General features: G+C 33.4%; 8 protein-coding genes and 2 pseudogenes across 10 annotated transcripts, besides 5 other annotated features; 3 read left to right on the top strand and 7 right to left on the bottom strand.

Moving 5' to 3' along the window:
* Positions 1-1,445: part of a mobile genetic element that runs on past the window's edge.
* Positions 179-1,315, bottom strand: TVAGG3_0583370 (uncharacterized protein; the record flags this gene model as incomplete). The annotated part of the gene is made up of 1 exon (XM_051239244.1): positions 179-1,315. The coding sequence occupies one exon, from the start codon at positions 1,313-1,315 to the stop codon at positions 179-181; it is 1,137 nt and encodes a 378-aa protein (XP_051097068.1).
* A 406-nt stretch (positions 1,446-1,851) lies between the features above and the next one.
* Positions 1,852-3,812, top strand: TVAGG3_0583380 (uncharacterized protein; the record flags this gene model as incomplete). The annotated part of the gene is made up of 1 exon (XM_001313056.2): positions 1,854-3,704. One exon carries the CDS (start codon positions 1,854-1,856, stop codon positions 3,702-3,704), a length of 1,851 nt encoding a protein of 616 aa, XP_001313057.1.
* Positions 3,813-4,241: 429 nt separating this feature from the next.
* Positions 4,242-4,478: a mobile genetic element.
* A 1,038-nt stretch (positions 4,479-5,516) lies between these two features.
* Positions 5,517-6,818: a mobile genetic element.
* On the bottom strand, positions 5,597-6,722 carry TVAGG3_0583410 (annotated as a pseudogene). Its single transcript has one exon. A coding segment is annotated over exon 1 (1,126 nt).
* A 404-nt stretch (positions 6,819-7,222) lies between the features above and the next one.
* On the top strand, positions 7,223-9,031 carry TVAGG3_0583420 (uncharacterized protein; the record flags this gene model as incomplete). Its single annotated transcript, XM_001313057.1, has 1 exon — positions 7,223-9,031. One exon carries the CDS (start codon positions 7,223-7,225, stop codon positions 9,029-9,031), a length of 1,809 nt encoding a protein of 602 aa, XP_001313058.1.
* Positions 9,032-10,348: 1,317 nt separating this feature from the next.
* On the bottom strand, positions 10,349-10,609 carry TVAGG3_0583430 (flavodoxin-like fold; the record flags this gene model as incomplete). Its single annotated transcript, XM_001313058.1, has 1 exon — positions 10,349-10,609. The coding sequence occupies one exon, from the start codon at positions 10,607-10,609 to the stop codon at positions 10,349-10,351; it is 261 nt and encodes an 86-aa protein (XP_001313059.1).
* A 111-nt stretch (positions 10,610-10,720) lies between these two features.
* Positions 10,721-10,894, bottom strand: TVAGG3_0583440 (flavodoxin-like fold; the record flags this gene model as incomplete). The annotated part of the gene is made up of 1 exon (XM_001313059.1): positions 10,721-10,894. The coding sequence occupies one exon, from the start codon at positions 10,892-10,894 to the stop codon at positions 10,721-10,723; it is 174 nt and encodes a 57-aa protein (XP_001313060.1).
* A 623-nt stretch (positions 10,895-11,517) lies between these two features.
* Positions 11,518-12,822, bottom strand: TVAGG3_0583450 (uncharacterized protein; the record flags this gene model as incomplete). The annotated part of the gene is made up of 1 exon (XM_001313060.1): positions 11,674-12,822. One exon carries the CDS (start codon positions 12,820-12,822, stop codon positions 11,674-11,676), a length of 1,149 nt encoding a protein of 382 aa, XP_001313061.1.
* Positions 12,823-14,442: 1,620 nt separating this feature from the next.
* Positions 14,443-15,621, top strand: TVAGG3_0583460 (glycerophosphocholine phosphodiesterase protein; the record flags this gene model as incomplete). The annotated part of the gene is made up of 1 exon (XM_001313061.1): positions 14,443-15,621. One exon carries the CDS (start codon positions 14,443-14,445, stop codon positions 15,619-15,621), a length of 1,179 nt encoding a protein of 392 aa, XP_001313062.1.
* Positions 15,622-16,011: 390 nt separating this feature from the next.
* Positions 16,012-16,041: a mobile genetic element.
* An 884-nt stretch (positions 16,042-16,925) lies between these two features.
* Positions 16,926-18,227: a mobile genetic element.
* Positions 17,006-18,131, bottom strand: TVAGG3_0583490 (annotated as a pseudogene). Its single transcript has one exon. A coding segment is annotated over exon 1 (1,126 nt).
* Positions 18,228-18,453: 226 nt separating the features above from the next.
* Positions 18,454-22,951, bottom strand: TVAGG3_0583500 (glycogen debranching enzyme family; the record flags this gene model as incomplete). The annotated part of the gene is made up of 1 exon (XM_001313062.1): positions 18,517-22,926. The coding sequence occupies one exon, from the start codon at positions 22,924-22,926 to the stop codon at positions 18,517-18,519; it is 4,410 nt and encodes a 1,469-aa protein (XP_001313063.1).
* Positions 22,952-23,286: the final 335 nt, after the last annotated feature.

A 23,286-nucleotide genomic window follows, 5' to 3' on the forward strand; every position in this document is an offset into this window, starting at 1 on the left:
CTTCATTTAAATAACTTCTACGAGTTTTAGGATTAACACCATCAGGAATGTTATAGAAGCGTTTAAATAACCTTCTACCTTCGGCTCTTATTTGATTATCATTCATTTTAGCGGTTCCATTTTTGTTCATTTATGTAAGAATAAAAAATAAAAAAATAAATAAAAATAGAGTCCAGGGCTAAAGTCCATAAAATGAATTAAGAACACATAAATTTTTATCATCTGCGACGTGACGAATACATTTTAATTTACTCAAGAATGCGTACCCTGATACATTAAATCTAATTCCTGTCTTATTTAATTTCACAACTTTGAAAAGGAATGTATGAATAGCTATAAAATGATGAGAAGATGTTTTATGGGTTGCTTCCATTTTTTCTGAAATAAATGAATAAATATAATGCTTATAAGTTTTCATATCTTTTATGTTCTTAATAACGAATGGTATAGACCTTTCCACTTCGTCTTCCTTCGGTGCTGTTCTTTCATATGAAACATTATTAGTATCTTCAATAATGAAACCACAATCACACAAAATTTTATAGGTTCCAATGGTTTCTTTTGATATTTTATCTAATAAATCAAAAACTTTATCAACACCTGTGCATTTATTTAAATAATAATTTGTGTAAATATCATGATCTTCTTTCTTAATCGTATTAGTTGCATATGTCACGTTTTTAAGAGCTTTTTTGAATTTTTCAGAATCAAGAGGAGGTGAAAGTAATATACATGGATAATCTCCATCGTCAATAAATTGTAACTTATGTTTATGAATAAATTTTGTGCCTTCTTCTGAAAGTGTTTCGTCAATATCACCATCTAATAAATTTTTAGTAGATTCCAAAAAGTAATTTTTATATCTTTCCTCATGTGATTTTTGAACTTCTGATTCTGAAGCTGGGATATTCATTAAACCCTCTACTTCATTCTCAGCATTTCTCAATTCCTTAATTTTTTCATCTATTTCATTTCTTAATTGTTCCAATTTCTCAATCTCATCGTTATAATATTCATCTTGTTTAATTTTTTCTTCAAAATATTCAGGGGGTGTTTCAAGGCTCTCTGAGCCCAGGTCCTCTGGACCATAAAGAGGAATATTCTCCTGTTTTTCAACTTTTTTGGGATATAAATATCTCATTATAGCCTTTTTAGTAATTGGTCCGTTATATTTAAATTCATTCAACAATCTGGAAAACTCTTTCACATTCTGCATATATGTTGGATAAGAACCGTCTCCAAAATTTTCTAAAATATTTTCTAATTCTGAATTAGTGAACTTTAAAGATTTCAATGAATTAGTTGTTATACTCATTTATCATTAAATAAAAAATAAAAAAATAAATTTAACTTAGTTTTAATTTTACGTAAGAAGTCAATTTTTTATATACCATCATTTGTAGGTATTATTTCTATCAGATAAAAACTTTTTATAAATTATTCATAAATTTTTAAAATCTGCTATTCGGAAGTATGTTCAAAAATCGTTCAATATTTGTGAGAATTCTTATGATTCCATATATGATACAAAATCGTTCAATATTTGTGAGAATTCTTACGTTTACAAAAAAAGTCACAAAGCCCATCCTATCCTACTACTGTGCGGATTTTAAGTTTACATTTCATATTGAATTACTATGTTATGTATATTTGCTGCATCCCACTTATATTATCACAAATCATGAAAATATCGAACATAAATCTAATGATGTGATGATATATTCTCAAGCCAGAAAGCTTATGGTGCAAACATTATTATAGTTTTGTCGATATATCCCTCTATATTTAGATATTTGTGCTCAATTTTGTAAGTATAAATTCGATATACGTTACAATACAAAAAAAAAGAGATTATGAGTAGACTTTTTAGTCGGGTTGGATATGGTTCAATCCGCGCATCAACTGCAGTAGCATCACGCCCAAAAACTGCTACCGTTAAAACTAATCCTGATTTTGTATTGAGGGCGTCAGCAGCAAATGCAAATTATTCAAGCCGTAGTTTAGTTCCAAATTCTGGAAAAGGCAATTTCTTCACAAGTACACTCAATTCCACTCACTTTGGGCGTGCTCCTGCAGGCAGTATATTTGCAGATCGAGCATTTTACATTCCATCTGAAAAAGAAAGAGCAGAAAATCCACAATTATTACTCGAACTACTTAGAACAATGACACCAAAGAATTCTATTCGATATTTAGATTCAAATCCAGTATTTCTTCGCGCATTTAGTTCAACTGGGTTTGTAGACACAGATATTGTTAGTTCAGTATCAGTGTCTCTTACTCCAGCTGAATTACAAAAGTTTTTATCAAATTTCACGTGCGAAACAAATTTATTTACAACAATCAACCAATGTACAAAAATTTCCGACTTTGAAACGAAATTACTGTCAATAATACCTATAGAAAGAGTTATTTACTGGCGTTGCTATGAAAATGCAGAGTATTTATATTCAGAAAAGAATAAAATCGTTGTTGCTAGAGGAGAATCAATTCTTAACAATGCCATTGAAAAAGCAGACGATATATTTTACAAAGATTGCCTTGATGCTCCATATTTTTCCAAAGAATTTGATGCATCAATTGTTATCGGCTTCAAAACGATGGCTTTGTTGCCAGTTCGTTCCGAAAACAAACAAATTGTTGGTATTTTACAATTCATTGGTTTCAAACGTGCAATTGGAGAAAGTGAAACCGAATTTACTCCTTATTACACAGAAACTCTAAAAATTATCAGGACAATCTTCGAAAAGAAGTTTGCAAAGCCACAAATAAAAGGAATACCTGTCAACATTACACAAATCTTTAAAGGAATCGACAGATGTTCGATCAAAACAACTTCGCAAACTTTGATTCAATTTTTCGTTTCAAACTTCAAATGTACAGCAGCAGATGTATACGAATTCTCTCCTAAAACAAATACATTGACAAGGCTAACAGATGGGCAGACGTTTAAAGAGGAAGAAGGAGGAGTTTCATATGAAAGTGCGAAAAATAAATCAACAATTTTTATTCCTGACAAATATGAGAAAAATTTTGCATTTTTCAATGAAAAAATCGATGGAGAACTTCTTTCTAGATCAATATTATCTACTACAATGCAGTACATGCAAAGATTGTTTGTTGTTACGCTTAGAGGTAAAGAAGAACTTTCAACATTTACTCCTGAAGATGGAATTCTTTTGTCATCACTTTCTCCAATTATTACTGATGTTTTAAGAGTTGCAACATGGTTAGATGGACAATCTCGTGATGATAAGACAACAAGCGTTCAAACAGGACTTGCAAAAGTCGCTTGCAAAGCTTTGGAATCATCTGCAGAAAAAGGAAATGAACCTTGGAAAGTTTTATCAGAAGCTTCAATGAAATTGTTTGGTTCTGACTTGTTTTACGTTGCATCTTTCGATGGAAGAAATATAACTTTGACACCTGGTGGTGCAACATGCAAGTTTGAAGAATGTGCTGCTGGTCTTGCATTCAATTATAGAGATACATTGAGAACTAAAAAAGGAGAACAGAATTTTAATGAAAAAATGTATGAAAATTGCGGTGTTGAAGTGAAAGAAACACTTGCATTCCCTTACAAAGCAAATGGAAGAATTGCTGGTGCTATCGAAATTATTAATCCGAAAGAAGAAATTCCACCTGAAGCAATGACTGTTTTTTCTGATTTGTTAGGTTTGTTATATGTACCAAATCAAAAATGATTCTTTATTTTTTCTTATCTTATGTTTGTAAAAAAATATGTTAAATATCTTCAAAAATATTTATTGACAGGAAGTTTACAGTGGATTTGTCACATTATGATACTCACTTAAAATTCTTTTTTAGAGTGTTTTATGCTAATTACAGAAAGTAATTGATAATTGCATTAGTTTTCATATAATTAGATATATATACATTAATCGCACTTTTAATGTAACATCTCAAGATTGGAAAATTGTATCGGTTTTTAGATAATCATATGATATTTTCCCAAAATAAATAATAAAGCATATCTCTAATTGTTTATGCTAAAACTTTGTCATGATGAGCACGGATGTTGTGAGCTGCTTCATCAAACTTAAAGTTTGGATTCAAGACATTATTACTTGTAACGATTTGAAGTTTTCCAATACCACAGGACAAGGAATTAAAAAATGAGTTCGATAATGATCAAAATCAGGCAGAAATACTGCTTATAAGGGAATTATTTAAGCATATTATATGTTTATGATAACAATTTATTGTTGGTGATTAAGGGATCACTAACATGACAAAAAATATTCAAAATTTTTAAAAAGATGAAAAATATGCTCTACGATATATATTAATCCTAGTCTATCATTTTCAGAAAAAGCACGTTATAACTCATGTTAGTGGAAGAAGGCTTTTTTTTGGGTGGGTCAATAAAAATTAAAAATAATGATAAATATAGCATTGATATACATCATAGAATATATATCTCAAGGGACTTTAATTTTTGTCATGTTAGTGAAGCCTTAAGATACGACTGGGAAATTTTTTCGTGCTCTCCTCTCAAATTTGGAAAAAGTTAGTGTGAAAATTTTGATTATTTTGATCTTCAAAACTATGAAAATCGAAATTTTGTTGAGATCTAAAAATTTTATTATAAAACGTATATTTTTGTGAGCAGTATTGAAATCCTTTCAAATGTTCATCATAAAATTACACCTTTTGTAAATGAAGTATATCATTTTTCCACTATTCAATAACTCAAAATCCGATAATTTAATTAAATAAACTTAGAATTCATGCTTTAAGTTTTATTTGTCTTATAATTATGTTTATGATAGTGATTTATTGTTGGTGATTAAGATACGACTGGGAAATTTTTTCGTGCTCTCCTCTCAAATTTGGAAAAAGTTAGTGTGAAAATTTTGATTATTTTGATCTTCAAAACTATGAGTATCGATTTTTTTTATAAAAAAAAGTCAGAATAAATCCTACTTTATGTTACTTCTTTGGTATCATTTAGTATCTTCACTTCATATTGGAGATGGTATTTCTAATGGCTATCATGAAGTTTCTGTAATGCCAGGGGAAACGCTTAATATTAGTTATCGTTATAATGTTACAGTTATTAATTATAAGGATCTCGGGCTCAAAAATTATCTATCATGGGGTTTAGAATTCAAAAACACATTTAACCAAAAAGTTGTAGTCCAAATGATCCTGAATGATTTATAAGGTAGGGTTGAAAACTCGTACATTAAAAAAAACTCGTACATGCCTCAAAAATTGAATACTTTTTAATAGACTTTCTCAATCCTATCGTCAAAAATCTGTCATCCTATCGTTCACTTTACACAACCTATCGTCGAAAATCTGTCATTCCTCTCAATTTTTGAGGCATGTACGAGTTTTTTTGAAGCCCCACATTTTTCAACCCAACCTTATAGATATGAATACTATCACACATTTTCAAAACCAACTAATCTATATCTTGCCAACAATAACCAAAGAGATGTTAGAGTTTATTTTGATTTTCAACAAAAAATGGGGGATCTAACATTATATAGGGTGTCCAAAGGTGTGTTTAGCACAAACCTGAATACTGCGAATAGAAATAAACAAGTTACATATATATAAAGTTTATTTAAATATAATCACCATTGGATTCAATCACGCGTTCGCAGCGATCGATCCAGGCTTGAAAGACACGCTTTAAATCATCATGAGAAAATTGCTCAAATTGCTCTCTTACAAAATTTTCAAGATCATCTGGACTCGCGAATTCGCGTCCTTCAGCTCTCTTTTTTAGCGTGCCGAATAAATAAAAGTCAGAGGGTGCAATCTCAGGTGAATAAATTGGGTATGGAACAACTTTGACATTGTTTTCCACCAAGTAATTCATTACCTTATGACTTTTGTGAACTCTTGAATTATCAAAATGAATTGCAAACTTTTGTTTTTGTTGTTTGGATTTCTCAAACTCATCAGAATTGATAATTTGAGTAAGAACATTGTCAATTAGATACTGAGCATTCATCGTATTAGGTTTTTGAAGAATATCAATTGCGATGATGCATTCACGCCCCAAAAAACGACAACATCATCATTGGTGTGTCAATTTTTTTCTTCGGGAGTGTTTGCGGATTTTCATCCTTCGGGATCCACATGATTTTGGCTTCTGTTGCATATTGGAACCAAGACTCGTCCCCTGTTACTAAAAAGCGAAACTTCTTGGATTGATACGCACCCAATATAGAGAGGAGCTCTTTCGAAGATTGGACTCTAGATTTTTTTTGAACTGAATTAAGGTTGTGCGGAACCCAACGTGTATACGCTAGTTTGTAGTTCAAATAATTGTGCAGATAATAACTGACTGTTGTACGTGGTATTTTTGTCATCTCCTCTATCCTTCTGAGTGATGCTCTTGGGTCTTCATCTAGCGCTTGAAGAATTGCTTTGATTTTTCTTTGATCCGGCGATTTTTTGTCAATTTTTATGATGGGCGCCTTTTTGTTCATGAAGTGATACATCCTAACATGATACGTTACAGTGGAATAGCTAGGAGCATCCATACCGAAGCATTTTACCAATGTCTCGTAGATTTTTTTACAGTCTTTGCATTTTTTTGCAAGAGCGAGGATGTTTTCTTTATGATTCATTAAAAAAATGAAAAAAATCCCGCCAAAATTTCCCGCGAAACCGCCTCTTGTCTCAAAATTCATTTTATATCCCGGCATGGCGCCAAAATACAACATACTCATCATATACATATATTCATATTTTTTATTATATATTTATAATCAGCATATATCTCCTTTAATAGTCTCATATAGAGCGCTGTGCTAAACGCACCTTTGGACACCCTATAGTAAATTCCAAGGATATTTACTTGCCAGGAGTAACTCACTTTTACTTTTATTCGCCTTATAATGAGAAATTTATAGAAGTTGATAAATTGCCAGACTCTTTTACTTTGTATTTTAGCGGTACATACTTAATAAAAATAGGCACATCACCTAAAACAATATATGTTTCAAGTAGAGCCATTATTATTATTATTATTCGTAATGATGTTCAAACAGATTATCAAAAAATTATATCTGAGGTTCACGCTATTTATTTTCCTGCAGGAAATGAGGATAGCTATGTTCAATTAATTTATGCAGATTGTTTCGATCCTGATCTATGGGATATCATTCACAATCCAAAGGATCTGGAAGTCAGTTACTTTCATAGTCCAACTGCTGTAACATTTTATTCAGATTCTACCATGTTTGTTTCAGTTGAGAATTTATGTGAAGGAGATAAAGATGAATGGTTAATACCGAAAAACGAGGCATTTATATTTAGATTTCTTGGAAACGATCAGTATATAATTAAAGCTAATTCTCTTGATACGAGCTTAAAACCTGAAATAATTGATCATCCATATGATAAACGTATAACAAATTTGGAAGATGATATGAAATATCCATATGAAGTATGTCGTCAATTGGGTATTTATACCTCTTTTTGCAATATATCAACAAAACAAACATATGTGTGCGGATCTCCAGCAATTTTGAATCCTTCCTTGTTCAATGTGATAGATTCTCAATTGGTATCATCAAAATCCGGAACTCATGAATTAATAGCAATAACACGTGGTTATGAAGATTATTTTGTTTTCATTGAATATGGAACATTCAAAAACAAATATGCTGGAAACAGATTTGCTGAAAATAAACAAGTAATGGCACTTTCAACAATCCCAATTAGATGTACTTCAAAAGAGAATGAACTAGAGGTAGAAAATGAAAATGGATTATATAGTTGTACAACAACAAATGGATTAAATTTAAATGTTCTTAAAGCTAATAGTGATGACAATATCACTAAAAGTTTTGACATCAACACAAATACAGATAACATCGTGAAAATCAATGATGTTATTTATTTATATAAAGGATTCTACAATCTGGAAATAAATGGAACACTTACTGTTTCTTGTAAAGGAGCTTTATACATTCCAGATATGACTGATCTAGAAATTATTTCTTCTTCAGTAGCGCCAAAAGATGAAGGATATTATTTTGATAGAAATGAAATTACAATTCAACTTAAATCGAACAAACTTGTTAAGTTCAAAATATTCTGTTCAAAAGATAGCTATTATCCAAGCGGAATATGTTATAATGTTCCTTCAGGAATATATAAATCTCCGGATATATATATTATTAGTGACTTTCAATTTCATTTATACAATAGTAATGATACAATATATTACTATCATGTAGATTCTATTGCAGATATAAGAAATGACAAACTTCCATTGGACTACAAATACAAATGTGTTGGTGGAGCTACGTTAGAAAAATTAAGTTTTAATTTCAGCGAAGAATTAACTACAAATAATACAATTAATGAATATTATATGAAACCTGGAAAAGAATACATTTATAATAGTTCACATTGCGCATTTATAACAGATGAAACCGAGGAAGTCTACATTGCAGGAAATTCCGAAAAAGAGAAATTTACGAAATTAGATCCGACACAATATTATGAGTTTTCAAATGGATTTAAATTGAAATATGATGGACCTCGCGAAAAAATTAGAGTTCTCGTTCAATGCACATCAGGCGGATATTTTACCGGGTATGAGAAAGAACAAACAAAAAATGGTGTGCCTTTGAAACCTATATTGACTAGCACTCAGGAATTATATGCTATCAAGCGTTCTAATAAAACAACAAGAGTGTATTTCTTTGATAATAATTCTATTGAATATTTTAATGAAATCGAGGAAAAAATTATCCATATTTATTATGGGTCTTTACCATTTGTAGATGATTATATAATCTCAAACTATCAAGATTACCCTCAATATATTATTGATGGAAACAATACCATAGATTTAAGCAAAAATTCCAATTTTTTAGGTATTATTATAGGATGTGTTACTGCTGCTGTAGTAGTAATCATAGTTATTATTGTTGCTATAGTCTGTGCAGTAAAGAAAAAGAAGAATGCACAAGTACATCAAGCTTCTAGTTCCAGTTCAAGTTCAAAAGTTTCCCAGCAAGCAAACAATCCTTAAATTTTAAACATTAAAATTTATTTTATTATAATTTTTCCTTATTTATTAATAAGAGTGCTTAATATGTTAGATGACGTGTGAATATATATATATATATATTATAAATTTCAGGAAAACAAACGTCTTGATTCAACATAATAAGTTTATCAAGTATATATAGTTTGCAATTTCAAGTTCTCAGCACACATCTTTGCAAATATATGTTTTCTTAATATAGACCAACAAATCATCGTTATCATATATAATTCCGAAAATATTTTCAGATCTACTTGATGAAACAGAATCAAATGGAGATAAAGCAGACAATTGAGTTGATGATTCATCAAAATCAGAAAATAAGCCAGCATCATCAGACAAATAATAATAATAAAAAAATTCAAATTTTTTATTTTCAACCTAATTTATCATTCCCAATATAACTTTTGTTATACAATACAAAAATATATCTAGGTACATGAGTGATTTTCTGTATGTATACCTTTCAATTATCATTGAGATAAACAATGGTAACAGATTATAATCCTCCTTTTGTTGAAACTTACATTGAATAACTATTGATCATGAAATCTCTTATATTTCATCCCCCAGGCACTTTCGTAATATAAGACAGTATATTATGCATTCCATATATATTTAAATAAATATTTTAAATTCAATTTAAAGGTAATGAGCAAATAAGAAATTAAAATCTCGACAACCTCTACATATTCTTAAAAGCATCATAGACAAAATAAATTAAGTATTTTCTATATGATTGCAAAATTCTCAGCTCTCAAAATTTAGCTCATGGCCATGGAAGTGAAAATAAGGGGAAAAAATCAAGGAGTATTATTATTGTCGTCTGGCGGTTTTAGACGACAATGCAAATTTTCGAAATATAGAATTTTTAGCCAAATAAAGAGCCACCCCATACATAATGCGTGTTTGCACACGATATACATAGATTGCATTGATGTTCTCCTTTATTTAGGTACCAAAACATGCCTGGAAAAATCTCTTTTTTTAGACGACAATGATAATTTTGTCACTTTTTCAAACGAAAATAAAATATCCTCAAAAGTCGGGGTCCAAAAAAACTTAAATTGTCGGATTATAAGGGTATTTATCATTTTAAGAACTAAAATTAGTTGATTAATTCAAAAGATAAATGATATGTAATAAAAAAGTTGCATTCGTTTGTATAAATGAAATTCAAAACTAAAAATTGATAACGAAATATATATAAATTGCTGCTTAGCGTATTCAAGGAGTGATTCAGAAGTAAGTACTATCTTCCCAAAATAAAAAAAATCGCATATTTTGGTTTTATTTAATTGTTTATGCTAAAACTTTATCAAGATGAGCATGGATGTTGTGGACTGCTTCATCAAACTTGAAGTTTGGATTCAAGACGTTATTACTTGTAACGATTGGAAGTTTTCTAATGCCACAGAAGAAGAAATTCTGGTATAATGTCCACCAAACTTGTTCGGCGCCCGATCCTTGATATGCAGATTTTGGATCAGACATTGTTTCAACTGTTGCAGCGAAAGTCGCTGAGATCATGGCCTTCTTCCCATCTTTCTTGTTTGGATTCATTGAATATCCGCTAAGAACTGAATCAAAGTATGATTTAGCCGGACCTGGGAAACCAAGCCACCATGTTGGTGTCTGAACAATGATTACATCAGCCCAATTGAACTTTTCGATCTATTCTTCAACTTTGTAGCCCTGTTCCATATGAGTAATCTTAGTTTCATGGCCTTTAGTCTTGAGATACTTCTCAATATCATTAGCAAGAGCCTCGTTAAGTTTTCCTTTAGCCATTGGTGGATGATTGAATCCTGCATTAAGGATGAGAACCTTGGCGTTCTTTAAACTCATCAATGAAAGTGATATCATTTGAAGTATTCAAATTATTTGAATTCAAAATAATTGAGATATATTGAAAGTCGATTTTGTGGCCAAAAAAAGTGATATCGCTAAGGAACCAATCATTATTAGATTTGATTCTCTTGCAGTAATTGATATATGATACACTTTTATTGTTTTTGTTTGTCAAATTTAAAATCTAGCCGAGGCTAAAAATTAAGTGTTTCTTTCAAAATTGAATGCTTTAGAAAACCGATTCTCAAAATTTGTGCTATCGTTTGAGACTTTTCTAAATAGCTATTTTTCTGATTTATAACTAATATTAGCCATAACTCCATTTAGTACATGTTACTACATATTGTATTAGATGTATATCATGTATTATAATTGATTATTTAGTCTGATATTAATCATTATTTAATACTCAACATATTATTTATATATGAATATATGTCATTGTATTCCTTTTGCAATAAATTTTCTGTTCCATATTGATATTTCATGAATGCAGGTCATATTTTAATTATGAGAAATTTGATTTATGAAAAAATGCAAAATTACACAAATAGATATGAACTTAGTAATAAATGAGCATTTGCTCATGTTTGATATATCCAATTTCAATTTCCTTATTTAGTTTCATATTATTTATCATTTTAAGAACTAAAATTAGTTGATTAATTCAAGTGATAAATGATAAGTAATAAAAATATTATATTTATTTGTATAAAGACACATATTTAAATGATGAAATTCAAAACTAAAAAAATTGATAACGAAACATATATAAATTACTGCTTAGCGTATGCAAGGAGTGATTCAGTAGTAAATTCCGTAGTTAACATCTTATCATAAGGGGAAGGATCGTAATTAGGAATATCCTGGAGTTGGAACTCCAACCAGTTAACAGCTCTTGGCTGAGCTTCTGGTGGAATGAATGGCTGTGCGAATTTATTAACAGGTAAAGTATTATTGAGTCCAAAAATCGGAAGAGAGCCAGAAGGAGCTATTTGCCTACGGGTATCTAATGTAGTCTTTGCTAGAGGTGCTGGTTTCGTTACATTGTAGTTGTTAATGTCGTCATCTGAGTCCGAAATATCTGAGAAGAGATGAATGTTATCATCGAAGTCGGCGTCGGCTTGCTGGGTAACTCCTTCCATGAACTGAGGGTTTTCAACCTCTGGAGCCTGTTCAATGCCTTCTGGGAAGAGATCTTCTGAATCTTCGTCATCTTTGTTTTGTTGGCCTTCCCCTGGTAGCTCTTCGATAGGAGGTGGTAATCCGATCTTCATTTCATCAGAATGGCCTTCTGTTGAAGAATGAGATTTTGATGGTTTATCTCCAGGAAGTTCTTCAACTGGAGGAGGGAATACTAGGTCTGACGAACTTGATGTGGATTTCGTATTACTATTTGATTTAGATAATGGAACTTGTACTGGTTTAATTTTCGATTCATCTGCTTTAGGTTGTTCTGGTGGTTTTTGGTTAATCGGAGTAATTTGTTCAGGTTGTTTGGGTGGCTCGTGTATTTTCTCATGTTTCTTTTCATCTGATTTGTCTGATTTCTTATTTTCTTTTTTATCTTTCGCTTTAGATTCTTTGTTATCGCTCTCTTTCTGTTGAATGAACCGTTTTGTGAATGGTATATCAGAATCTGATGATGATTCACTGTCGCTTGCAATCAATTTAAAAGATGGTTGCGCTGGAGATTTTGTATTAAACATAATACCGCCATACCCATCATTATCTGGTATTTCCTCTTTAGTTTCTTTCTTTTCTTCTTTTGGTTGGTCAGGAGCCGGTTTTTTCTTTTTATCTTCGACTTCGTCATCGCTAAACAAATCACTGCTTGAGTCTTCCTTGTCCTTATCATCATCCGATGCTGAATATGAATAATATGAATAGGAAGAATCATCTTCGTTATAATTTAGAATCGACATTGTTTTGGCACTTTTTCTCTTAAAAATTTCGAATTTTTCAAAAGAGGAAATTTTATTACACTTTTGATATCTGATTATATGTTCAAAAGTGATTTCTCAGATGAATCAAGTCAAGGATCATTATTTTGGAATATCCAAATTAGAAATTGAAGTTTTGATCTTATGTTCATGAAGGAAGCATCTACATAATGAATCATATTGTATATTTGATATATTTTTATGGAAATTACTCGGCATGTTAATCTTATCATCAAAATTATATACAGCATGTATGTCATGATACCAATGTACCTAGTGGAGTGAGTTTTGATTGACATTGTAATGTGACATCATAATTGTGGTTAAAAAAATAACAATAAATCAAAATGTCTTAATTTGAATAAAATATACTAAATTAGTATGGTATAAACTACCTCCTTGAAGTTTTCAATATTTAAAATAAAAAACGTGAAATTAATTTATAAAGAATGGAAATGCATTCTATATACTTCTAGTTAAATGTAAGTATGTATAGAATATTCCACAGCCATTAGCGCATCACTATAATTATTCGATTCTTGGATTTTATATATATTCGAAATTCTGTACTAGATAGCACTCTGCTTATATATTGTCTAATGAAATTATATCCTCACTATAGTATTTACATCATATATTATATACCTAAGACTATTGACTCCTAAATTAACTGAGGTGTAGAATTACAGAAGCAAGTTTTACTCTACCACAAGGATAAAAATGCAATTTTGCGTAATAGCATACTTCTCAATTACATGTAACTTCAAGCATAAATACGCCCAAATTAAAAGCTTTTCATGAGTATAAAATAAGATTGAAATTTATTCAAATGAGAGTTAAAATATATTTAGCACAATAGTGAGTACATTATAATCTAAAAGTTTCTTTCTAAAATAAACGCAAAATAACAATAATTTATAATAAATTGATTCGATTTCGGATTTATTTCAAGAAGGATATGTCACAAATACTTGACAATCATCAGAAGTTTTATATTTACTAATATAATGAAGATACTACGAGACCCAAAAACAGATTCAAAGAAATTTGTAAAAAATTTTAGTCATTTAAATACTACAACTTCTCTATTTTATATTACTCTTAAGAAATTAATAAAAATTTTTGCATATTCAAAATTAACGTCCATTTATATCTTGTGATATTTAGGCGTATTGATATATGTGTAAACGAAATAACAAGTTTTTACTCTTAGTGGATCAAGTCACATTGAAAAGATGCCTTCAGAAATTTCTGATTCAAATGGTTTATGAATAATTTTTAAAACAACCCAATGTTGCAAATTTCCATTTAATCAACAAACCTCTCAATATAAAATCTCAACCGCCAAAAATGTATTGAGAATTTGAAATTTTAATGATCGATTCTTGATCGGCTACTACCTAAAAGATCTATAAGGAGTATGATTTTAGCCAAAAGATTGTAATATTTTTACTATCGTTAAAAACTTTCAAAACGCATTCAAAAATAATTATCCAAGAAACTTTCTAATGTTATATTGATCTAGTAATAATTGTGAAATATTTGTATTTATCAAACCGATTTTTTCTTTTCTGAGAGATTTCAAATTATTCACATAATACAATGTACTCTGTTGTGTTTGTCGAAACTGAACGCTCAGGCGAGTTCGTATGTGAAGTACCGATCCCAGGTCTCAAGACATTTAGTACAAATCCATTTTTCATTGGAATTTATACTTTTTACCAACGTCCTAATAATTTCGAATTAAAAGTTCCTTGCACAATTGGAAATCAAAAGGGATATATTCTTTTATATTCAGAACTCCAAAACGTTGGATTTTATCATTGTCCAGTGTTTTTAGAAGATGGTGCAAAATCAAAATATTGGTCTAGCTTTGATATCCAGCTTGTAACATCCAATATATCCAATATGTATGCACATGTCAAATTAGGATTTGATAACTTGCTATGTATCGGACATCGTGGATTCGGAATGAACAAAGTTTCTCCATCTATCTTGGAGAACACAGTTACTTCATTTAATCACGCGATGAAACATGGTTCTGATATGATTGAGTTAGATGTTCAGTTCACCAAAGATCAAATCCCTGTAATTTTCCACGATTTCACTATTAAATGCAACAAATCGATTCCAAATGAAAAGCCAGTATCAGAAGAGAACGGAATCTATGAGTATGCTGTTTATCAATTAACATTAGAACAGCTTCATAATTGGGGAATTGAATCAAACTATAAAACTCCAATTCCATCATTGCAAGAAATCCTTACTCAAGTTCCAGAGAGTTCCCCCATGGATATCGAAGTTAAAGCAATTCACGAAGAGATAAGATTGTTTAATAAGGTTGCTTATCCTGAACGCAACATGTTTGTTGATTCGGTTCTTTCCGTTATTGATAAGTATATCGGTTCCAGGAACATTATTTTCTCAACGTTCGACCTAATGACCGCAATTATGTTAAAACTCAAACAGAACAAGTTCCCGGTACTTCAGCTCTCATGTGTCGAAGATTTCGAACCAGAGATTGTTGGAATGAGCAGATTAATGGCTTGCATCAATGCTCATAAGGATCTCGGAATTAATGGATTCGTTCTTGACAGTGAATTGGTTCTAAAATACAAAGACATGGCCACCAATATTGTTAACCAGAACTACGCCCTTTTCACTTATGGAAAAGGAAATTATGAAGAAAAAACTGTTTTGGAACAGTTGAAGATGGGTGTTCGCGGAATTTGCACAGACTTCTGCGAACCAATATCAAAGGTTGTTCACTCTCATATGTAATCTTGTTTTTTAGTTTTGATATTATTTTTTTTTTATTTATCAATAAAAAAAAAGCAAATCTTTAGTTAATCATTTTAAACTTCTTTACCCTTTGACCGGCACACTCTCGATTTCAATTGAATCTGTAAATGAAATGCGTTCAATCATCGTTTTCCAAATCTTAATTTTGGGACATTGATCATATCGAATGGTTCGAAATCTTATGAAAATGATAATTATATGATTATGAAGCCATAACGTCAATATTGGTTCAATGGTTGATCTGTAATGCAAAGCTTTAGTAAAAATAATTTCAAAGTTAGTTATAAAACAATCAAAATTAGTATAATTTTCTCTAGAAATCTGAAATTTTGATCAGATAAAATTGAAAAAAATTGTTGGATCTCCAATGAGTAGGTGACAAAAGTGCATACTCTTAAACAACTGTCGGATTTCCGGGTGAAATCGTGACACACTTTCGTCTTTCGTAGGCAGTGGTGGTTGTTACAAAAGGTAACTTCGAATGTAGCGTGAAATCTGCAAAAAAAATTCTGAAATTTGAATGGAGAACACAAAAATTGAATAGTTTACGTCAATAAAAAAGAGAAAAATGAAGCCAATGTGTCTCGAACCTAGGACTTAGAGCAGCAATCCCACTGTTTATCAAATAGCAACTTTGACCCTCTCTCGATCTCCAATCACTATTAAAGCTGATTATTTAGCTTTTCAGAATATGGAAGGATGATTTTTCATATTAGTAAATGAAATTAATCATGCTTTATATTTGATTTATAAAAATGGAATTGTATTGCTCTTTATAAAAGAGTATATTATAAATGAAAAGAAGTAGCCTAACCTTTTATTTCATGTTGTGAAAATGTCTATCACAAACTTGGTCTCGTCGAAGAAATACCATTCTGTGTAGCAACAAGAAAAAAATTCGGAAAGAAGATCATTTTACGTGTGAAGTATCAAATAGGAACATTTTACTCCATGTGAAATAAAAAGTTCTGTTGTTTTTGAATAATTATGATCTAGTGCAATATTAAGAGCGGTTTCTTCATTATAATTTTATTTCATTGATATTTTCACCGTGTGAAATAAGAAGTTCGGCTGTTTCTTTACTTTTAAATAATGCTGCTTTATGAAGAGCTGTTTGTCCACACTTACCATTTTCATTGATATTGATACCATGCGAAAGAAGTAGCTCAACTAATTCTTTATTTAAATTATCTGATGTTAAATGAAGAGCTGTTTTTCCGTTGTTATTTTTTGCATTAATATCAACACTATGTGAGAGGAAGTATTTGTAAAAGAATTAGATATAGGGTGTCCAAAGGTGTGTTTAGCACAAACCTGAATACTGCGAATAGAAATAAACAAGTTACATATATATAAAGTTTATTTAAATATAATCACCATTGGATTCAATCACGCGTTCGCAGCGATCGATCCAGGCTTCAAAGACACGCTTTAAATCATCATGAGAAAATTGCTCAAATTGCTCTCTTACAAAATTTTCAAGATCATCTGGACTCGCGAATTCGCGTCCTTCAGCTCTCTTTTTTAGCGTGCCGAATAAATAAAAGTCAGAGGGTGCAATATCAGGTGAATAAATTGGGTTTGGAACAACTTTGACATTGTTTTCCACCAAGTAATTCATTACCTTATGACTTTTGTGAACTCTTGAATTATCAAAATGAATTGCAAACTTTTGTTTTTGTTGTTTGGATTTCTCAAACTCATCAGAATTGATAATTTGAGTAAGAACATTGTCAATTAGATACTGAGCATTCATCGTATTAGGTTTTTGAAGAATATCAATTGCGATGATGCCATTCACGCCCCAAAAAACCGACAACATCATCATTGGTGTGTCAATTTTTTTCTTCGGGAATGTTTGCGGATTTTCATCCTTCGGGATCCACATGATTTTGGCTTCTGTTGCATATTGGAACCAAGACTCGTCCCCTGTTACTAAAAAGCGAAACTTCTTGGATTGATACGCACGCAATATAGAGAGGAGCTCTTTCGAAGATTGGACTCTAGATTTTTTTTGAACTGAATTAAGGTTGTGCGGAACCCAACGTGTATACGCTAGTTTGTAGTTCAAATAATTGTGCAGATAATAACTGACTGTTGTACGTGGTATCTTTGTCATCTCCTCTATCCTTCTGAGTGATGCTCTTGGGTCTTCATCTAGCGCTTGAAGAATTGCTTTGATTTTTCTTTGATCCGGCGATTTTTGTCAATTTTTATGATGGGCGCCTTTTTGTTCATAAAGTGATACATCCTAACATGATACGTTACAGTGGAATAGCTAGGAGCATCCATACCGAAGCATTTTACCAATGTCTCGTAGATTTTTTACAGTCTTTGCATTTTTTTGCAAGAGCGAGGATATTTTCTTTATGATTCATTAAAAAAATGAAAAAAATCCCGCCAAAATTTCCCGCGAAACCGCCTCTTGTCTCAAAATTCATTTTATATCCCGGCATGGCGCCAAAATACAACTTACTCATCATATACATATATTCATATTTTTTATTATATATTTATAATCAGCATATATCTCCTTTAATAGTCTCATATAGAGCGCTGTGCTAAACGCACCTTTGGACACCCTATATTAAACATCACCGAATAAACAAAACATTTGTTGATATCATTGGTTTGAATGAAATAAACTAAAAATGAATTAAGATTATTATAAAATATATTTATAATCTTTGTGTTTAATCTGTGTTTCTAAGGAGATTTCATGTAAACAAACGATGAACCGACAACAACGATGTATTGCAATAAATATTTATATTTAAAATTGATTTGTTTCAAAATAAAGAAGTTTTAAATATATGATTTTATTTCTATTAAAATAAAGAAAAAAAAATGTTAGAAAGTCGAAAAAATAAAAGTCTAATCTAATCTTTCTGCAGCTGACCATTTTGTAACATCTTCCTTTGAGTATCCATTGTGGTCGTAGAGGATATCAAGAATGGCAGCGATAGACCATGCTTGAGTTACGCAGGAATCATTGCAAACAGCACCGTTTAAGTTTGTCAATTCTGGGAGACCTTTAGCCCAAGAATTGAGCAAATATGACTTGATGTTTGCGAGCATCTTTGTCATTCCTGGTGTTACACCTCTTGACATCTTCATTGAAGCTCTGAAGAAGTAGCCTGTTGGCCAAACCCATTCAGGGCCATTGTGGTAGTTTGCTCCCTTTGCTGAGTAGAAATTGTCATTATCTACTGAGTTTTCGTAGTAAGGGTTGTATCTCCAATCTGCTGAATCGAGTGTCTTCATTGCGATCTTTCCCATGAGTCTCTCCTCGACCAAGTTCAAGCAGTGGATTGCGTGGCGTGGGTCGAATAACTCTGGAGCAACTGTCATAGCGATCGGAACATTTGGTCTGAACTGGTAATCACCGAATTCGTTTGAAGCGCCAACAGTATCTTTGTAGATTCCTCTGACAGAAACGAAACTGTGTTCGATGAAGTACTTGTCATCTTCCGAAGCATCAGCTGGGATGTAGAACCAGCTCTCGAAGTTTGCAGCGAGGATTGAGTGCCATTCGTTGAAAGTAATCTTCTTTCCGGACTCTTCAACATTGACACCGTCGTATGGGAATCTTCCTGCCTTGTTTTCTTCGCTGAGCCATCTGAGTGTTGAAGCGAGCAAACCGATGATTTCGATTGCAGCACCATCTCTTGGTGTTGATGGGACACCGCTGTTCTTTGCCCATGTTGATGATCCCATCTTGTCCATCCATGTGCCGCAGTTGTCGCAGTTTCCGCCGAGAATGAAGCCATTCGACCAATCAGTGACGATATTGATGTGGAAGCCGTGTTCGACCATTACGGAATCAATCTTTGTTCCTGCATTCCATTCAACGAAGTGAATTCCGTTTGCGTGTCTTGTCATGATGTCCATGACAACATCGGCCATTGTTCTGATTGGTCTTGTCTGCTTTCCAGCCCATCTTCTCTCGAACTGCTGCTGGTCATCTGTTGGGAACAGCTGAGGAACTTTCCATGTGAAAACTTCCTTTCCGTCTGGAGCCATGAGTGCGTAATCCTGGAGTGCTTGCAAGAACCACCATGTTGCATCTCTTGCGTTGTAGCGTGGATTAAGACATGAATCATGGAGATTTGGAATCAAACCATGTCTCAAACAAGCACCGAATGCAATCAAGTGATCGCGTGCTTCAGTGAATCTTCCTGTTGTCATGAAGATGCCTCTCAAAGAGATGAATGTGTCTCTGCCCCACGATCTCATGTATCCGCTTGAGAAGTGTGGTAAACCAGCGGCCAAGCAACAATCCTGTCTCTCAACTAACGTGTCATCGAATATCTTTGAGAGTGTAGAGTTAATCAAAGGAGCATCTCTGACTGGGCCGTACAAAGCGACACTTGAGAAAGCGAGTGATTGAACGAAATCATCGCCATTCTTTACAAAATTGGACATGTTCCTGACGAGTTGTTCTCTTCCGAAGATGTCGAGAGCTCTGATCAATCTGTCGATGTACTTAGGAATTGTGAATCTTGGCAATGTGATGATCTTATCAAGCTTTCCTCTCATGAAGTTGAGAATTGGAATGAGATGTGGTGCCTGATACAATCTCTTGATCATGAAGTCACATAACCAGTTTCCATCTCTCATGTTCTGGAAGATCGGACTTCCCATGTCTTTCGATGAATCAAATGCAGTCAAAATACCTTGTGTACCAGCATAGAAACATGGTCCGTACTGAGGGAATGAGTAGCTGCCTGTTCCTATCTGTGCGCCTTCTTCTGCACCGCATCTGAACATGAGGATTGAGAGATCAGCGAAAGAAAGCTGTGATGTCCATTTGACTAAGTCATCAGCGAGTTTTCTCACTTCTAAGTCCTTGAGGAGTTGGAGCTGTGGCTGAGGGAGTTGTGTTGAGAAAGCAACAACAGCGCCAACAGGGAAATCGTTGAGAACTAAATGTGAGTTGTTTCTGATCTCGCAGAATTTCATCTTCTTGAAATTAGTGTTGATTTCTACATCGACATCTCCTGGAATAATCTCTTCTTCAGTCGAATCATTGTATTTGACTGATGCCGTTCTTGCCTCGAAAATCAAGTTCTTTATTGGAGCAAGACACTCTAACTCATTCACCCAGTTGTCATTTGATGTTCTTGTGACCATCCATACTCCAACACCTGTGTGAGAGTTGTATCTGAAGAGAGAAAGGAGATTTCCGTGGTAGTGAGCCATGAGTTCATCCAATCCATTAACAGCCATTTTTGTGTGCAACTCGTTGAAGAAGAGTCTGGCGGCTTGGATGCCAACTGGTTTGTCTGTGTGTGGATAGATTCTGAACTCTTCAACAACTGATGGATTGAAATTAAGGTATTCGTCGAATCCTCGTGTTGTAGCAATTGGTGATGAGGCCATTGTGATGGCTGCGGCGGCTGACAACCTGTCGAAATATGGTGTGGGGTTGTCGTGTGTAAGATCGAAGATAACACCTGGAATCTGGCGAAGTGGACGTAATATTGATTCTGTATCGAGAGGATCGATAGCGGCAACAGGGCGGCCACCGGATAACCAGAGCATGTGGGAGAGTTTGTCGGGTGCTAGGTTGTGGAAGGCCTCGCGGAGAATGGAATTGATACCAATGTGGTTGATGTACTTGATATCTTCATCTTCGCCGCCTGTAAAGAGTTCGGCCATGATGTACAGGCTTGGATTTACATCACGGGCTTTTTGAATGAAGTACTCTGCGACGTTTAATGGTGTTGAGTGGGCATTGTCGAGTCTGATGCCATGAGTAACGCGGGCAACTGACTCTACGTACTTCTGCATGTAGCTCCAGAGCCATGGATTGTCTTCTGGCTTGTCTCCGTAACGTAATTTGACGCAATCGCCCCAAATGACGACTTGTCTGCGTAAGTATGCTTCGCTGTTCTTGGAGATGAAATCTTCTGTTGGCTTGGCACCGAAGAGCCATCCGTTGTTGGCGAGATGTAATAATTTTTCTTGTTTCGTTCCTTTGAAGGCTGTAATTGGTGTGAAGTAGCGCCATGAGATTGGTGTCTTGACTGTGATAGGGCCAAGCTTTGGACCGTTTGGATCGTAGCGATTGTAGCAGAATCCGTTGACAATTGCAGTAACAACATCGTTGACGAGGTTTTCGAAATGCTGTACGAAAGGAGCGTTGATTGTCTTGATGGCAAGCTCGAACTCGTGGAGGCGAGATTCATCAGTACGACCAGGGAACTTGAAAAGTGCCATTGCGTAGCTGTTATCGATATGGATCGAGTCCATCTTGTATGTTCCCTCATTGATGACACCGCGTGTGCGGAGAATGTTGAGGCGCTGTGGAGATCCGTAGTTTAATGATCTCATGCGGAGCATCTCCATGCTCTTTGTGAGATTGGAATCGTCGGAGTTGGCCAATGTTTCGATTGCCTTCTTCTCGTCAATTGTAAAGAAGCGAGCGAAGTCACTTTCCAAGATTCTTTTACGAAGGAAGTTGTAGAGCTCGTCGCGCTTGGATGCTGGAAGATCTGGTGGAAGATTCTCGACTTTGCCAGCTGCGATCTCGTTGGAAAGCTCGTTTAAGAGATTATCGAGATAAATTGCTGGAATAAGGTGTGGAGAGTTCTCTTCGTTGTAGCCGGCTTCTGGGTGGTCAGAGAGCCGTGGAGAATCTTGATTTGTGTGGTTGAGAACGATATCAACCATAAAAACGATATTGAGCTTAGATTCGATCTCTTTGACTGTTTTCGTAAATAAATTCCAGGCCTTGGACTTATCAAAGCCCTTTGGAAGAAGGTATTTGCTGATTTGGAGTTGGTCCTTAATAGAGTAGTGAGAATGGTGGCCAAGTTCTTGGAAAGGTGGGAGATGGATCATGTTGTATCCGATCTTGGAAATTGGCGTTAAATTTTCAAGCCACTTATCGAGAGTACCGATGCAGCGCCCATAATTTGTTTGTATGTTTAAGCCACTTGCAGGAACCTTCTTATTGTTAATAGTAATGACTGGGTCAACGATAAAATGGACTGCTGGTCCGACATTGGTTGCATTCTTCAACTTGAGAACAAATGCACCAGGAATCGTAAGTGGAATTGAAAACACAATATCCTCCATGCAGCTGTAATCCTTACTCTGAGATATTGTCTGAGTTTTAGCTGTTTTAGATGGATGATTGGTTTCAAGAATTGTTGTCGGGGAATGAAAATCTGTACCGATTGGAACAACGACGTTTAGAGTGTGATCGGGAGCGGAGATACGGATGATGCCGATCTCAACTCCGCCATCATTGTTCAGTCTGAGTGTTAAAGGCTTCATTATGTAATAAAAATTTTTTTTTCTTCAATCAAAAAAATTGAGAGGCTACAAAAAAATTTGTTAGATCGAATGGCCAAACGAGATATTAATGATGAAATTTATTGTGTCGACTATTGAAGTTAATCCTGACAGAAACCACAAAAATGGATAAAGTAACGACGAGCAAAAAAATATTATCATTAGGAGGTATTTGGATTGCTAGGAGGCTTTATACGAGAAATATATTAACTAGTTAACTCTAGTCTGGCAAAAATAAGCTAGAAAGCACGATGAAAATGAATTTTTTCAATTATTGTTTTTATATCGCTTTATCAACAAACTTTTCCTGCCTTTGTTACCTTTTCTCTATAATTTCTTTTG

Source organism: Trichomonas vaginalis, chromosome II, assembly GCF_026262505.1.
Source record: "Trichomonas vaginalis G3 chromosome II, whole genome shotgun sequence".
NCBI classification, from domain to species: domain Eukaryota; phylum Parabasalia; order Trichomonadida; family Trichomonadidae; genus Trichomonas; species Trichomonas vaginalis.